The sequence below is a fragment of the Neofelis nebulosa genome, chromosome 8, assembly GCF_028018385.1.
Source record: "Neofelis nebulosa isolate mNeoNeb1 chromosome 8, mNeoNeb1.pri, whole genome shotgun sequence".
In the NCBI taxonomy this organism is placed as follows: domain Eukaryota; kingdom Metazoa; phylum Chordata; class Mammalia; order Carnivora; family Felidae; genus Neofelis; species Neofelis nebulosa.
Genome location: NC_080789.1, coordinates 11,000,825 through 11,017,588, shown reverse-complemented (window position 1 = coordinate 11,017,588; position 16,764 = coordinate 11,000,825). Strand labels below are relative to the sequence as shown.

The window sequence follows — 16,764 nt, the reverse complement described above, 5'->3', positions numbered from 1 at the left end:
CAGAGTTAATGCACTCCAAGCTCCTGGCACTTGGCAGGCATCCAAGAAATGCCGAGACGGGAACCTCTCACCTCCAGGGAAAGCTGCCCCGAGCGGGAGCTCAGGTGGAGGAGGGGAAGGAGAGAGGCCAAGAAGGGGTGCTCGCTAGCCTCCAGCCCTCCAGGGTTACAGGTGGAGAAACTGAGGCTCAGGCAGGGGAATAGTCTCCCAGTTCAGGGTATGTTCTGCTGTGGGCAGGCCTGGACCTCGTGGGTCCTTGTCCAAACATCTCCATCAGAACTGACCATCTGCCGGGCCCAATCCTCGCCACTCTATGTTCTCAGTAAGGTCTCCTGACGGCCTGAAGCAGTGGGTGCCATTCCCACTTTGTAGCAAAGGAATCTGACATCCAAGAGAGGTAGCTGGCCAAGGGTCTCCTAGTTCGTGAGGAGACCGGATTTGAACCCATGTCTGTCTGGCTCCAGGGTCCTTCCTTCTGCAGAGACCAGAAAGCCAGATTTGGGGACCAGTTGCTTCCTGGCTAAAGGAATCTCTCAACTCATGTGATAGAAAAGATCCGGGATTGATTTGGCTTCAGATATGTCGGCTTCAGGTTCAGCTAGATCCAGGTGCTCAATGAGGTCAGGACTGGTCTGTCCATCTCTCAGCAACCTTCTCCCCCCATCAGTTACCCTCTTAAAAAGACTCTCTTCAGGTTGCAGCAGAGATGGCCCAGGCAGCTTCGGCGGGGCTCATTCTCACTCAGCAGTTAAAACTAAAGTCCCAGAGCGAAGTCTTATTGGCTGGCATGGGTCACGTGTCCTCCCTGACCCAGTCCCTGTGGCCAGCAGAAGGAAGTGTCCTGATTGGCCAGAGGGGAGTCGCTTCCTCCCTCCTGGAGCCTGGGGCGGTGGGGGCAGTGGGCGTCAACCCCTCCCCACAGCCTGGACAGAAAGTGTATGGGCACGTGGGTCCCCAGAGGAAAACAGGGGTGGAGAGGGACGGACGCAAGACCAGCAAAACCACTGGAAGGTGGCCGTTGTCCTTCTAATCACGTCCACCCAGCCAGGTTCGGTGGTCACCAGCTCGGGCACAGGGGTGTCTACTTAAGGGGGAGGGCTGGTTGTTTACAAGGTACAGGAAATGTGGGTGAGCCGAGCGGTTTCCTTTATGGGGGCAGCATGTGCTAGCTGATATGCCACCCGCAGAAGCTTCCAAGGGCCCCCTTGTGGGCATCACGGAGGGGGGCGGGGGCCACCCGCCTCCCTGCCTGCCTCCTGGACCTCCCAAATGCTTGTTTGTGCTGACAGCTTTGCTGACAGGGCCTTTCTGCCACTGGCCTTTGTTCAATCAGTCAACACCCCTTGGGAATTCTCAGGGGGCCCGGCTGAGCCCGGGCAGGAGGGACAACAGGGTTTCCCAGCTGGCTAGAGGTGCAAGGGCTCCAAAAAAGAGACCCACACCCACCCGGCCACAGCCAGGCCGAGCCAGGGACCCTGGAGTCAGTCAGAAAACATCTCCCCCAAACCCAGGAAAACCTGCTTCCCGTGGGGTTGTAACGCTCCATGCCCCGCCCCTTGAGCTGTCAGGCCAGAAAAGACCTTTAAAACCCAGCAGACACGATTCTAGATTCTAAAACTTCGGGGGAAGCAAAGAGGACTGGGGAAATGTTTCACTGAAAATCTCAAGGAAGCCTTCTGGACAACAGTGTCTAGAAATGTAACAGAAGGAAATGACTTCATCATCTTTGAGATGGAGATCCAGCATTGGGTCTGGTTTTAATCAGCAGAAACGGTTTAGAATGTTTTCCCCAACACTTGGGAATATGGGATGGCTGATCCTGGAACACGGTGGCCCACGGCAGGGGTTTCAGCACACGCAGGGACGACCCACTGTGGGCCTCCACGGCTCAGCCACAGCGAGGTCGCAGCCCTGGCTTGCATACCTCCAGTGACGGGGGACTCATTACCACACAAGGCCGCTCCATCCGTATTTCAGCCGCTCTAACTGCTAGAAGGTTGGAGATGATTGTAATCTGTGTTCTGAGAACTCTCACCCCCGTGGTCACCGCCCACCCAGAACAGGTCTCTGCCCTTGAGAGCCGAGTTCGGCATCCCGCCTTGAGTCTCTCCTTGGGCCAGGCCTCTCGACATTGGCAGTCAATCCCTAACTCCCCGGTGGCTCCTCTGTGTCCCCCTACCCAGGGTACACCTGGAAGTCTCTGTCACTGCAACTAAGCAAAAGGGGAGCCCCCTCCCCTCGTGGATGTTGCCCAAGACGGCCCTGACCCTGGCCGCTGTGCCCTAGCGGGTATCTGTATATATCTGGGTGCGTGTGTGTGTGTGTGTTCACACAGGTGAACATGTGTGCGGGCGTACAGGTCCCAGCTGAGGGTCCTTGTATCCCCCACCTTCAGGAGGGAGTCCCTGACTCCCTCATCTGACCCGTAAGAGCAGCTCTGGGTGGTTGGGTGAAGGCAGGGGCTATACTCCTCCTTCCCCTTCACCTTCCCCTGGACTTAGGGTGGGGGGGTGGGGGGAGCTCTGAGCCCTGCGTAGTCCATTTACTGGGGTTAGCATCTCTCTCGCCATTTTTGCTGATGAGGCCCGGCAGCTCAGAGAGGTTAAGGAACCTGCCCAGGGTCACACAGCCATCAATTCAAGCTGAGATTTTAACCCAGACAGCCTTCCACCAAAGCCAGTGCTCTTACTGAAATGCTGCTGGCTAGAATTCCAGCAAAGGTTGGGAGGGGGGGGTCGGGGGGGGGGGGTGAGGACCATCACCCGCCTGGTCAGCAAGGGGTTGCCAACCTGCCTTAGGCAAGGGCCATGGGCGGGGCCGCCACACGGTCCTCCGCCGGCTCTGTTCCACCTACAGAGGGGAGGCCTGACGTGCGGGTGGGGTTCACACCAGCGGCCTGGGGGGAGCGGGGAGGGTCTCGAGGCCACACGGGCCAGGCAGGGGCCCGAGCCCTGGAGCAGGATGGACCTCACAGCCGGGTCTCTCCCTCCCTTCTCCGGGGACAGAACCTCTTCGACAGCATCAAGAGCGAGCCTTTCTCCATCCCCGAGGATGATGGCAATGACCTCACTCATACCTTCTTCAACCCCGACCGCGAGGGCTGGCTGCTCAAACTGGGTGAGGCGCGCACTCGGGCACCCAGGGCACACGCGTGACACCCGCACGTTGACATACGGCCTCGGGGGTGGAGTCGGGCAACCCCAGGTCTCGTGACCCCCAGGGCAGTGGGCTGCCTGACCCAGCCCTCCCTCCGTGTGTCCTGGGAGTGAAGGGGACAGTGGGGGAGGGGAAGGACGAGCAGGAAGGGGGGATGAGAGGCCGACAGGTCCATAGACCCTTCAGCGGCAGGTCTGTCTGTCTTCCTGGAGGGCTTCTGAGGAAGCCCAGCCCAGAGAGGTGAGGGTACCCATCTGAGGCCACACAGCCAACAAAGTGGCAGCTTTGGGTGGGCAGAGGGTTGGGTGTCCCTGAAGGGTGTGGGAGGGAGTGGGCAGGATGTGGCTCAGGGGAGCTTCCCTTCCACATGACTATGGGCAGGGAGGCCTTTCCGCCTGCAGAGAGGAGCCGTGGGTGGGTGCAGGGGTGCGGGGACCACAGCAGCAAGTGCAGAATCTGGCAGGGGAACCGCGGGGGGCAGCCCAGCCAGGGACAGTGGCGTTCTGAGCCAGGTAGGGACAGACACCTCGCACTGGAGCAGAGACCTCGGCCGGGGGTGCCCGTCCGAGCCCTCCACCTCTGTGTGCCCACGTGCCAAGCTGCCCTTCTGCAAACCACTTGGTCCTCTCTATTCCCACTGACTGTCCTCAGCCCCAAGGAGGCTTTAAGTTTCAAATCCCAGCTCCTCCACGCGTGTGCCGGCGGTCAGGTTCCCTCAGCCTCAGCTTCCCCAGCCGTGAAATGGGAATCGCAGTCACTGGGCGGGTTCACCGCGCAGCAAAATGGCCAAGCCCTTGGGGTCGGGAGCGAGGACACCGGGTTCGAATCTCAGCTCGGCCGCAGGACCTTGAGCTGACAGCTTCGCCTTGGTCTCTTCATCTGTAAAATGGGGTTAATGATGGGCCTCCCCTCATAGGTCGTTCTAGGGGTGGATTAGCAAATATGTTCTAAACACATCTAGAACGTTGCCTGGCAAATGAAAGATGAAATGCTTAGCACGGTGCCAGGCGGGAAGCAGGCCAAGGGATGAACTGAGGGGGAAGGGTGGCCAAAAAGCACGGGGAGTGTCCAGCCGCTGTTCCCGGGATCGTGTCCCGGGCGAGCCTCAAAGGTCAAGCGGCTCAGGGCAAGCCGGGGGGCGGGGGGTTGGTGACTGGAGCCACTATGGTTTGGGGGTGAGAAAGCGACGGGTCTGGGGGAAAGTGTGGTGGGCGAGGGGCTGGGAGGCTGGAGGGGAGGGGACAGAGGAATGCACTCAAGGCCCCGCTCTTCCATGGAAGGAAGTGTCTGTGGCCCAGGGAGAAGTCTGACCTGGCTCTTGGCCTTTTGCAGGGGGCCGCGTGAAGACGTGGAAACGGCGCTGGTTCATCCTGACGGACAACTGTCTCTACTATTTCGAGTTCACCACTGTGAGCAGGGGGCTCCCGAGCCTGCCTCAGTTCCAGCCCCTCCCCACCCCCTCCCAGAATCCAGCTATCAGAGCTGGGGGCCCCTTTGAGATCATCCAGCCCCCCGGAACCTGTTTCACGGGGGTGGGGAGGGGAGGGGGCAGGCACTGAGTTGCAAAGGGGAGGAGGGGCCGGGCCAAGGTCTAAGGCAGGGCCCAGGTTATAGTCTGGCTGCCGAACTCCCAGCCCTGCCCCTCCCCCCCCTCCACCTGCCACTCCCTCCCTCTCCCGGACTGGACAGACTCTGGGAAGATGGGTGCACGCCTCTTTGGGTTTAGGGAGCCCCACGAGTTCACTCCCTGGCCTGGGGCTCAAGGCTCCATTTGCCAAACCCGTGGCCTTTCCCTCCTGTTCAACTGGCAGGACAAGGAGCCACGGGGAATCATCCCCCTTGAGAACCTCTCGGTGCAGGAGGTGGACGATCCCAAGAAGCCAGTAGGTGTCCTGGGGTGGCGGGGGGGGGGGGGGGGGGAGGGGGGGAGGGGGCGCCTGAGACCTGAGCGGCTGGGGGAATTTCTGAAATGGGGTGCAGGGAGAGGGCGGCTGGGCTGGTCACTCCAGGGCGCCCTCTGCGGGGCTCAGGGTTGCCTCGGTCTCCCTCCTGAGACTGTGGATCCTGGGGGCAGGTCCATAACATCAAAAAGGGCACGGTCTCATCGTCTCTCAGAGCCTGCCTCTGACGCTGGCTGATGACCTTGAGTAAGTCTGTGCCTTGTCTGAGTCTCAGTTTCCCCAGCTGCCAACTGGGGTTTTTCGGGGAAATGGTGGGTTTATTGGGTCAGTCCTGGCCCATGGTAAGTTCTCGATGTGAGGAAAAACCGCTCCTGCCCGTCCTCCCGGCACAGGAGGCGGGCCCGGGGCGGGTGTGGCCTGCTGCTGGTCCGAACCCCACATGCCGAGTCCTGGAAGGACCCCCAGGAAAGCCCAGCCCAACCGCCCTCTCCTCCCACCCCTGCCCGGCCCCCTGCCCGGCCCTCACCCGGCCACCTCCCCACAGTTCTGCCTGGAGCTTTACAACCCCAGCTGCCGCGGCCAGAAGATCAAGGCCTGCAAGACCGATGGCGAGGGCAAGGTGGTGGAGGGCAAGCACGAGTCTTATCGAATCTCCGCCTCCAGCGCCGAGGAGCGCGACCAATGGATCAAGGCCATACGGTAAGGGGGGGCCGTTCCTGTCGCTTCCGGAAGCCCCTGCTCCTCTCCGAGCCTTGTCTGTACGAGGGGCTAAATCCAGAATCTCCCTCTCGTTTCCGGCTTGCAAATCCCTTCCGCCCCTATTCTGTGAACACCCCCTCCGTCGCGGGCACAGTGCCAGGCCCCGGGACTCAGGGAAGGGAGGCCCCAACTTCACGGGCTGGTGGGAGGATCCCGTGCGTTGTTGCACGAAAAGATCTTGGCCCGGCACTCGGCACGCGGCAAGTGCCCTCGAACGGCGCTCTCGTTAGCATCAGGATCCAAAAGGGGCCCTGGAAAGAGCCGGTAGAGATGGAGGGCAGGCCTTTCCAGGCAGAAGGACCAGTCCCGGCAAGGACCGGGGGGCCAGTCAGGGTGTGGCCTGCCTGGACAAGCACCCTGGAGTCCCGGGGTGGCTGGTGCCGGGCAGTGCAGGGGTCTGGCCCTGCAAGGACCCACCAGGAGGTGACCAGGCTACACAGGATAGCAAGGCCTTGGTCCCCCTGGCGACTAGCTTCTCCTGGGGGCACTGTGGAGCCGCAGACTGGTAAACAGAGTAGGGGGGTGGCCAGGTAAGAAAAGCCATGGTGTAGGAGCTGACTTTGAGGTGGGCGGTGGAGGGACAGGTGGAAGGCAGGCAGGGGAGGGGCGGCAGCCGATGGGGCGACACGGGTGAGGCTGGGTGGCGTTAGCCAGAGGAAGACACAGGAGTGGTCACTCGGCCAGGGGCTGTGTCCCAGGCACTGGCGGGGTCTTTCCCCTCAAGCCTTGGTAGCGGTCCTGTGAAGCTGCCAGGCCAGACCGGCTCTTAGCCCCATTTCACAGATGAGGCCCTGAAGCCCTGACGGAAGGGGCTCACCCGGCCACACAGCCAGCGCAGGGCAGAGCCAGACCGGCAAGCAGGTCCGAAGAGGGGTCCAGAGCCCTTTGGGGGCAGAATTCCCAAGGCTGTCAGCTCTCGGCCTCACCCTCTCCCGCCCTGCCCCCAGGGGGGGACTCCGGGGCAGGCCAGCACGGCTGACCCACCGTAGCTTGGCCCTTGTTGGGGTCATCTGGCCTTTGTCCCGCAGCAGGGCTGGCCGTCCCCTCCCTGGGAGACCCACAGCTCTGTTCCAAGCCCTAGGAGCCGAGGCCCCCGGGGGAACCGGCCCAGCCCTGACATCTTGTCACCTGCTCTCATTTCAGAGCCAGCATCACCCGCGTCCCCTTCTACGACCTGGTGTCTGCTCGGAAGAAGAAGATTGCCAACAGGCACTGAGCTTCCTGGGAGGTGGTGCCGGGGGACCCCACGACCTGTGGTACCTAGAGACGTACCTCCCCCCCCAGGACACGCTTTCCTGGCCCACCCATTACTTTGGGCGAACAGGAGTGGGGGCGGCCGGGCTCGGGAGGGTGGCTGGAAAAGCCCGAGGGCTCAGAGGTGGCACTGAGGCACCCCAGCCCCTGCCACGAAAGGCCCCCGCCCTCTGCCCCAGGTCACTGCAGCAGGGAACGAGGAAAGCAGCCAAAGAGAAAAACCAGCCCCAGCACCCGCCACCCTGCCCTCCCCGTGGGCCTCAGTTTCCGCTTCTGTTAAACATCTCCTGTCCTTGAAATGCCGTCGGCCCTCGAAGGAGGAGGAGCGGTATGATTCCTGAGTGCCCCCTGCCCTTGGCCATGGCAGCGCCTCTTCCTCCTCAGGGGCTTCTCAGCCAGCCCCCTCCCCTGTCTCCGGCTGTGGCTTGGCCGTCCCTGCCAGAGGGACACACACACACACACACACCGCTCAGATCCACAGACAGGAGACGCCAGGAGCACTGCACTAGGAACCCAGCACCCGAAGTCACAGTCCCAGCTCCGTCTCCAGCCTGCTCCGTACTGTCTGCCAAGTCCTCTGGTTCTTGGAAAACTGCAGGGTTTGGATAGAAACACGTTGCCCCCTTCTGTCTCTGTGCCGACCGCCCCCCCCCCACCCCAGCAATGACAACAGCCCCCGGGGGCCGACCGTAGCCGTGCACAAGCTCCCACCTTCCTCCTCACAGACTCCTTCCTTTCAGCAGAAGGGCCAGATTGTACTGGATCCGTCTAAGGAGCTTCTGGCCCGAGATTTCTGTGCCTGCTTGCGGACTGAGTGGGAGGGGCTCGGACCGAAGGCTACCGGGAAGCCAAGAGCCGCGTGCACTCGTGCACTCCGATCTCGAGGATGTCCCTTTTGGAGGCGGGGCAGGTGGGACTCGCCAAGAAAGTGGCAGAGAGCATCCCAGGCGGGTGTATCCAAGCAGGGCCGGTGGTACAGCCACAAGAAGCCAAGAAGAGAGAGCTTTGTGAACCGTGGTGACCAGGAGGGCTGCCTGGAGGAGGAGTCCTCAAACCGGCTCCTTCTCAGAAGCTTTTCTCACCCCCCTCGCACGGGCCCCGGGGGAGCCCCCGGAGGGAAGGTCCCTGGCAGGAAAGCAGGAGATAAGAGGGACTCTCTCTGCCCTACCGCCCCGCCTGAGCGGGCGAGCCCGAGCAAGGTGGGAGTCTGCAGGGGAGGGGAGGCAACCTCCCCTGCCCCCGCCCCCACTGACGCATGCCCACCTTTCATGGAGTCGGGATAGACGAGCTGCCTTCTGAGTGGTGAGATGCTCGTCTCTGGAGGTGTGTAAGTGCCTGCTAACGACATGCTCCTGAAGTGGGTGTGGATCGGGCCCCTGCGGGGGCGGGGGGGAAGGGATCTTGGAGGACATTCGAGGACTTCCGCAGAGCCCGGGTCAGGCCGGGAGCTGAATGCCACCTCGGCCGCCCCATGCAGGGGGCCAGGGGTCCTGGAAAGAGCACTGGGCCCAGGGTCCTGGGCTCCAAGGTCCTCTCCCGCCACCGGCATTCGCTGGCTGTGTGACCCTGGCCCCCTAGTTCCCTCTCTGGTCCTCAGCCCCCTCTCTCATCGTTGATTTTCCGGGCGTGAGTGGCTGTTCTGGGAATCACGCAGAAGACAGAATAAAGCTCATGACGCACTCCGTGAGTGGGGCCTGTCCTCTCGGTCACCTGTCCTCGGAGGTCACCTGTCCTCTCAGAGGTGCTGCCTCTGACCCCACCCAGGCCCTTCCCTCTCATCCCTTCCCCGGCCGAAGGCAGGAGGGCCAGACAGAGAAGAGCGGGCCCTCAGAGGGACTCAGACCCTCATCCTCAGGGCGCGAGGACTGCCACCCTGGACAGATGTCCCCAGAGGTGGGATTTGTGACACAGGTCCCTCAGAGCAGGGGCAGAACTGAGGTGCCACTGCCAGGGCCGGGAAAGGGCAAAAGAACTCCCCCAAAGGCAGTGCTGTCTGAAGACCCAATGAGTGGCGACCCCGGGAGGTAGGTAGGAAGCGTGTGTCTGGAAGGAGGCAGGTACAGGCTGATAAGCAGTAGTCACTTGGGGTGTTCCTGAGCTTGAACGTGGGAACCTTCATTTATTGGTACTTCCCACAATATTTACTCAGTAGCCACAGTGCTCCAGGCACTTGGGGGGGACGAGCCCACAGGGGGGCTTACGATCTGGCGATCCTGAATTCTAGGATGTGGGGCAGCCCCCTCTGGAGGTGTAGGGCCCCAAAGCGCCCCCCGACACCCGAACCCAGCCCCCGGCCTGAAAGTCCACCATTGAGTTGCCCCTTGAAAACCTTAAGGTGCGGAACTGATCAGTGTCTCCATCCGTTCTTTCCTGCGGCCCGCGCCCTTCCCAGGTACCAGGCTCCTCACTCAGGACCGGGCATCCAAAGATGATGGTGATAAGGCTGTGGCCTTCAAAAAGAGCTCGGTTCTGGTGGGGGAAAGGGCAGCGACAGCCTAGGCACAGGCTAGGCTGTGTAGATGGCGGGGGGCGCGGCATAGGGGCCAGTGGAGGGCTGGGCTGGGCAGAGAGGCTTCTCAGAGGAGCTGGGCGTGAGTCTCTGTAGGCAGCCTGGTCGGGGAAAAGGACACACACCTGATATTGCAGTGGGGTCACCTCATGCCTGCTGCCCCCTCCTCCACCCCCCGCCCACACACACACACTGGCTGTGAACTCCTCCCAGGCCTGACGGTCACTGCTCAGTGCCCGGCCCACAGGAAGCGCACATTAATCTTTGGTTGGACTCAAATCGATTGCAAAGGCCCTCTGGGCCTCAGCCTCAGCGGGCGCAGACGTGTGGGGGCTTGGGGACTGGGAGAGGGCTGGTGCTGCTCTAGGTGGGGGCAGGCAGGGCCACATCACAATCCAGGAAGGACTCTGTGACTTGCTGGCCCAGGCTCCTCCCCGGTTGGCCTCTGCCCACCTCCCCACCGTTCTGCTACTACTCGCTATGGGCAGCAGGGGGCTCCCACCACACAAGAATGAGAGGTTCCGAGACCTAGCCAGACTGGAGGCGCCCCCGACGGCTGTCCCTTGCAGGCAGGGGAACTCTGCCTGGAGAAGAGCCTTGACCTGGGCATCCCGGAAGGGGAAGCAGCTGGTCAACTAGGATCTGCGGGCTCCAGCAGCTCGAGAGACACCCACAAGCACAGATGAGCTCAGGTCTGTGCTCTCCGCATGCTGGGCACAGCAGCCCCTGCTCAGCCCAGGAGTCAGATACCCTGGCTCTCTCACTCTCTGGCTGTGGGACCCCTGAACTAGTGGCCGAGCCCCTCCCGATGTGATCTGCCGCCCCGATGGGCTGAGCCAAGTGCGTTCCAAGACACAAACCTTTAACGAGGCCTTCCCTGTGTAAGGAGGTCCCAGACATTGGGTATAAAAGAAGCCCTCACCCTAGAATGGATTGAAACAGTTGGGGAGGGGAGGGGGGAGAAGAGAGGGTGCCAGAAAAGCCACTCACTGGGAAGGGTCACAGGGTGGCAATAGTGAGAGCCACCCCGAGGGGCTCGGTTCAAGGCTTCACTCTACCCTGGGTCTTAAGCGAGTTTCCTAAGCTCTCTGAGCCTCAGCTTTCCCATCTATAAAACGGGAATGATTTAATATATGCAAAACACTTAGAACCGTGTTGGGTACCTACTCGGTTATGTTAAGTGCTATCATTGTTATTTATTATTATTATTATTGCAAAGCAAACCGTGTATGTGCTTTCACGGTACAAAATGGGCTGGGGCCACTGGAGGAGGAAAGATTGATTCATGGGGGCAAGAGGGTTCTGGAAGGCTTCTTGGAAGAGGTACCCATGAAAGATAAGCCAAGTGGAGGCCTGGCTCTTCCAGCCAATGGAGCCAGGAGGAGCCAGGACAAGGATGCGTGACCCGGCCTGGTACTTCCAGGACCCCCTTGGGCGCCAAACACAAGCCCCAGCGGGCCAAGGTGGATACGAGGTTGAGGGAGGCTGGGCCCCGACAGGGGCTGAGCTGGGGGGGGGGGGGAGGGGGGGACAGTGCTGTAATCCCTCGAGTCTCTGAGCCCACAGTGCCCCTTTTCATGAAGCTCGGACTGGGGATCCAGCGTCATGGCTGCTGAACAGAGGCCATCACAGAACGAGGGAGGGCAGGCTTAGCACAGGATGCCCTGGGATGGAGTAGGAAAGAGCTGGGGAGCTCTGGGAAGCAGGGGGGGGGGGGGGGGGGCCTGCCCTGCGCCTGAGGAGTGGGGGCACTTCTCGCCCGGTGGCCCGGAGCTGGCACTGGGGCCCTGCCCACCGATGCCAGGAGGCAGGAGATGGGGGGCGGGCAGCCAGGAGTCCAGCGGTAGGTGTGAGAGACCTGGAGAAATTGATTTATTAGGGACAATGAAACAAGCTAAATCTGTTTGCCGGCTCAGAGATGACTCAGGCGTTCCCCAGGGGGTCCACAAAGTGTGAGCATCAAAGAATCAAAGATAGGCCTCCTCCCACCCTGGCTGCCAGCCCGGAGCCCCTCCTTCTCCTCCCCCCCCCCCCCCCCCCCGCCCAGTGCCCTGAGGGCTTGGTCTCCCCCAGGGGCAGCAGAGAACCAGCCCTTCTACCCAGCAGGGCGGGCACCCCCCCTCCACCCCCGCCAGACCTCCCCAGAATGACTGAAGAAGTAAGACACATCTAGGCCAAAGTCCTGGCCTTGCCCCAAATTTCTGCGTGATCTTGGACAAGTGGCCGACCCTCTCTGGACCCACATCCACCAGAGAGGACCCATCCCCAGCAACAGCCCCCCCCCCCTCTTCCCCCACGCTGCCTGGCAGTGTCTTTCCCCACCCCATTCAGCTTCTTCTAGGCAGCTGTGAGCACAGCCTCCCCTTCCTAAAATCCAACTTCCCTGCAGGAGAAAAGCCAGATTCCAGAGGGCCTCCTTGGGGGAGAATATGCTCTTCCGGTACCTGGTTCCAGGCCAGCGCTGGGCTGAGGGAGACACATAGAGGAGTCGGAGTCTGAGGCCAGAGGCAGGGAAGAGGGAAGAGGGACAAATGAGCTCCTTGAGGGGCAAAGCGCTGGGGGCTTGTAGGAGGGGGCGTGGGGAAGAGGCCTGCAGGGAGGAGCAGGGGAGAAGGGCCTGTAGGGGAAGGGAGGGACGTCTGCCAGGCAGTGGGGAGGGGACAGTCTTGAGGTGCGGGACCGCTCAGGGAAATGCATAGAGCCCCAGCTCCAGCACGGCCCCTTTGGGGAGCAGCAAAGTGCTCAGTGGGCGTAGAGGGGAGCCGCACCTGGCTGGTGCAGGGCTGGAGCCCTAGAGCCAGGAAAGGGTTGTGGCTGGGGGCTGTTTGTGGGCAGTCCCTCTGGCTGCTTGCGGGGATGGATTAAGGGGGCACAGGGCAGCAGGGGGCTGGAGGAAATGGGCAAAGGGACAGGTAGAGGCTGGACAGGTATGGGATGGTGGGGAGAGCGGAGGCGTTTGACAGGTTTCTCCTGTCCCCACTGTGCCAGGCAGGGGCTAAGGCCTCTGTCACCTTTGCCCTCACGGGCAGTATTTAGGCGGGTCTCCCTTTATATTCCCCGTCGAGTTCTTAGTTGACTCTCAAACCCAGCCCACAAAGACCCCAAGGTTCCAGATTCCACCCAGACACCTGGCCCCGCCACCCCCCCCCCCCCCCCCCCCCCCCCCGCCAGGCCGGGCATCAGCAAGTCATGGGCCAGGGCCGCCAATCACTAAATAGCATCAGGGCCTCTGCCAACACAGTGCCTCCCAGCCTCCCCCACACCCTCCAACGTGAGCGCCATCACCCCCACTTTACAGATCCCCACTTCCCAGGGGCACCGCGGCCCAGCCAGAAGGAGCTGAGCCAGCGTGGAACCAAGGCCACCTGACTTGAGACCTATATGGATTCGGAGTGGCCACAAAAGCATCGCCCAAAATGGGACCCTAGGAGAATGCTGGGTTAGAGGTGACGCTGGAGCAAACCGGTTGCCCCGGGTACCCCGAGACACAGGCGTTACCCAAGAGACGGGTCGTATCCACGAGGGCCCGCCTGGGGACGTCCAGATCGCCCCCTGCGGGCCAGAAGGGATGTGACCTATGGCTGCTAAATCCCAGAGAAGCAAAGGGCAGCAGTGGTTTTATCCAGAAGGGATGGCGCCCCAGGCCCCTACCGCAAGCCAGTTCCAGCGAACTCTTCCCCTTTGTAAGTTTCCTCCAGTCCTGCCTCCAGGCTAGTGTGTGGGCTGATCACAAGGACCCTGAGCCAAGTCTACCAAATGCCCTCCGCAGATGTCAGCTGTCACTACTCCATTCTTTCTTGGCGGGGCGGGGGGGGGGGGGGGGGGGGGGATTCCTTGCAGGGCCGAGAGCAAGGATACTCCTACAGGTCCCAGGAGCTGCCCATGCCATCCTTCCAAGACCAGCTGAAGCCCTCCTCCTCCAGGAAGCCCTTCCTGACCACCCCAGCCCCTCGAAGACCCCAGAGACGAAAACAGGCGTGCTGTCTCCAAACCTCCAAAGGACGCCCCACACCCGCTGTCGGCCTGATCTTCAGTGTTTACGTTTGGAGAGCTGGCCTCGTGGTCAGGGGTGGGGTATGGGCTTTGGTTCTGCTCCTGGACTCCGAAGTCCCCAAGCCCCCTCCTGCTCCGCATCTCTTGGCATCCGCACAGCGACCTCCAGCCTCATCCAGGGATGCCTGGGCCTGTAAAACCGTCCTTCTCCTTCCTCGCAAGGACACGGAGGCTCGCTGAGGTTAAGACACGCGTCCGAGGGGTGCCCCGCCACAGAGGCGCCAGATGAGGAAGACCGAGGCGGAAGCCACCGACATCCACTGAGCACGCCTCCTCGTAGCCCGCAAGGTACACAGGGTTATTCCCATGCAACGGACGAGGGTGTGGGAGGCCCAGCGCGGTTGTGACTTGCCCAGGGTCACAAGGCCGGAAAGTGGCATCTGCTCACCTCGTCTTCACTGGGCTGTTGAGGCCGGGAGGACCCAGGAACCAGCAGGGAGTTTGCGGCTGCACGGGAGGATTCACCCCGTGACCCTTACGGCCCCTCTGATCCTTTGAAGCGAAACCTTAATTCCCTTCTCTTCCTCCTCCCAGGGATTTTCATGTAATCGATAAGCGCCAGAGAGGACCCAGCTTTGACCCAAAGGAAATATTTTTTGAATGAAATGTGCCCTGTGGAAAAAAAAATAATAAAACATGCTCATTATAGAAAACTGGACGATGCAACGATCAGGAGGGAAAACCTGAGATCAAGAAGACCTCTACCTGTCCATGACAAAAATTTCAGATGGTTATTCTGGGCCATTTTCAGGCTCGGAATACCTGCTGTCCGTTCGGATTTCAAAAGGGTTGGGCCAGGGTAACTTCCATAACGTGAGCAAATGCCCACTTTCGCCCACCCACCTGGAGTCTGGAGCCCAGAGTCGGGAGTTGTAATTCTGGAAGCTTAGCATCAGAGGCACCCAGAGGGCTTGTTAAAAACACAGAGAGCTGGGTCCCACTGCCAGAGTTTAATTCAGCAAGGAGGTCCGAGGTGAGGCCCGCCATCAGCTTCTGTAACAAGTCCCCAGGCGATACCGATGCCCCTGCTGTGGGACCACACTGTCAGAACCACTGGCCTCGCAGTTAAACGGCCCCTGCGTTGCAACATTGCAAAGGTGACTCTGCTCACATACTCCGCAGAGTGGAACCTCGGGCAAATTACACCCTTAACCTCCCGTAGCCTCAGTTTCCTCATCTGTGCGTTGGAGCCATTGTGGGGATCCGCGCCGCTAACAGCTGCAGAGCTCCGAAAGGCGTGTCCCGGGAGGTTCAGTCAGAGACAGTTTTTTCATTCGGCAGTAGATCAAATAACTTCATGTTTTAAAATATTTGTTAATTTGATTGGAACTGTGTGTATTCCAGTCTTCGCGCCTTCTACGGCTCTGAGTGGGAACGGATTCGTTTGCCACGAGATGGTTAAGCATCTGTGTTCCTTTTCTAGTGTGAACTGTCTGCGCTTGCCCTTTGCCCGCGTACCTGCCGGTTTCTCTGGCTCGTTATAGAGCAAAGACAGCAGACGCCATAGCCGGTCTTGTTTGCTACAAGAGTTTTTTCCAGGGCTGCTGCGTGCCTTTCTACTGGGGGTCATTTTTCTGGCTTCCAGAGTGGCCACATCCATCTGACGTTCCCATTTTCATTTCCTCCATCACTTTTAAGCCGAGATGGTCTCCCTTCTGCAGCATGTGAAACATATAAAGGAATTGGATTTTGAAGGATAGGATTTTGTGCACCTAAGGTTGGCAGAGTGGGAGGAGGGGAGTCCTTCTGGCTCACCCCAAAACCCTCTGGTCATGGGCGTAGCCAGGAACCAAGGGCCTCAGCGCTACAGGCGGCCCCCTCCCCCTCAGCTGTGCCCCAGACGTGGGCAGATTGTGTGTCTCCGCATCTGCAGGGGCCCCCTCCAGAGAGGCATGGGATGTTGGAATTGGCGAGGGGCCCCTGGAAGTTCAAGTGGCCCCTCCTCCAACGGGAGACTGGAAGACCAGGAGTGTAAGAACCGGCCGCCGCTGTTAGCAGCCTCGGGTTCAGATCTCTCTGCCCTGCAGGCTCTGCCTCTCTGAGTCTCGCTTTGCTCATCTCTAAAATGGGAGTGCTAACGCCCACATCCATGGAAACTTGGAAACAGACCAACAGCCACAGTGGGCTTAGCAGAGCGCTGGGTGCAAAGTGCACACTCAGTAAAAGGGACTTGGGGTTTTACCCCATTCTGTTCCCATGGCCAGGGTAGGCCCCACAGCCTTTTTCCTCCTTTTGGACTGAAAATAACCGGCATCAGGATCTCTAGTCGCTGCTCCTCAAAGCCCAGACCTTCCAGCTGCCCCTCAGCCCTGCGGGAACAGCTCCGGGCTAGGATAGGGTAGGCTTGTGGCAGGAGCCGGGAGGGGGGCTGGACATCCCCCCCCCCCACCTCCCCCTCCCCCCCCCCCACCTCCCCCTCCCCGGCCCCCCCCCCCCCCAGGCCGCAGGACTCGGCCACCAGCGGGCGCTTACCTCCCACCCCCACCCCCGACTCCCGCGCTGGGGGCAAGCCGCTCGGGCCCGATTTCCATAATAATAAGCCACCGATCTTCCCAAAGGCCGGGAGCCACCACCGCCGGGGAAGCTCCCGCGGGCGGCCCCCCCCCCCCTCCCGACCACCCCCGCCGCCCCGGAGGGAGCCTCATTTTTAAAAGCTATCAGGAAACCGTCGGCGCTGGCGGCAGCTGGGAGACACCCGGAGTGTCGTTCTCGGAGTGAAGGAGGGGGGGCTGCGGCGGGGCTGCGGGGAGGCGGGGGCCCGGAGAGGCGCGGAGCCATCCGTGGAAACGAGGCTCGGAGACCAGGAGCGGAGGAGGGAAACTGAGGCCGCCGAGGGAGGAGGCACGTTTCCACGCCTGCACCCACTGCGGCCTCACAGCGGCCCCGACAGTGTGGGTTCTCTGCTAAGCCCCACTTTACAGATGGGGAAACTGAGACCCGGAGAGGTTTCACGTCTTCCCAGCTGCTGAGCGGGCGGCCAGGGATCCCCGCCCGTCCAGGATGGCCTACCCACCCCGCCTCTTCCCCAAGACTGGCCTCCTGGGAGCAGGGTGCCCCGTGAGCATCCCAGATGACCGGGCCACGGGACAGACTGCACAGAGACTGCAGGAGGGAGGACGGGGTTTGCGCAGC

The 16,764-nt window shown here is 61.1% G+C and overlaps 1 protein-coding gene across 1 annotated transcript in view; it reads left to right on the top strand.

Annotated features, from left to right (window-relative positions):
- CYTH4 (cytohesin 4) overlaps nucleotides 1-16,015 on the top strand; it is a 36,477-nt gene extending 20,462 nt beyond the window's left edge. The window contains exons 9-14 of the mRNA XM_058741366.1: nucleotides 3,006-3,117; nucleotides 4,489-4,565; nucleotides 4,968-5,039; nucleotides 5,602-5,756; nucleotides 6,960-7,120; nucleotides 16,003-16,015. Coding sequence (XP_058597349.1) covers nucleotides 3,006-3,117; nucleotides 4,489-4,565; nucleotides 4,968-5,039; nucleotides 5,602-5,756; nucleotides 6,960-7,032 — 489 coding nt within the window. The 3' untranslated portion in view covers nucleotides 7,033-7,120; nucleotides 16,003-16,015. The remainder of the gene's footprint in view (nucleotides 1-3,005; nucleotides 3,118-4,488; nucleotides 4,566-4,967; nucleotides 5,040-5,601; nucleotides 5,757-6,959; nucleotides 7,121-16,002) is intronic.
- Nucleotides 16,016-16,764: the final 749 nt, after the last annotated feature.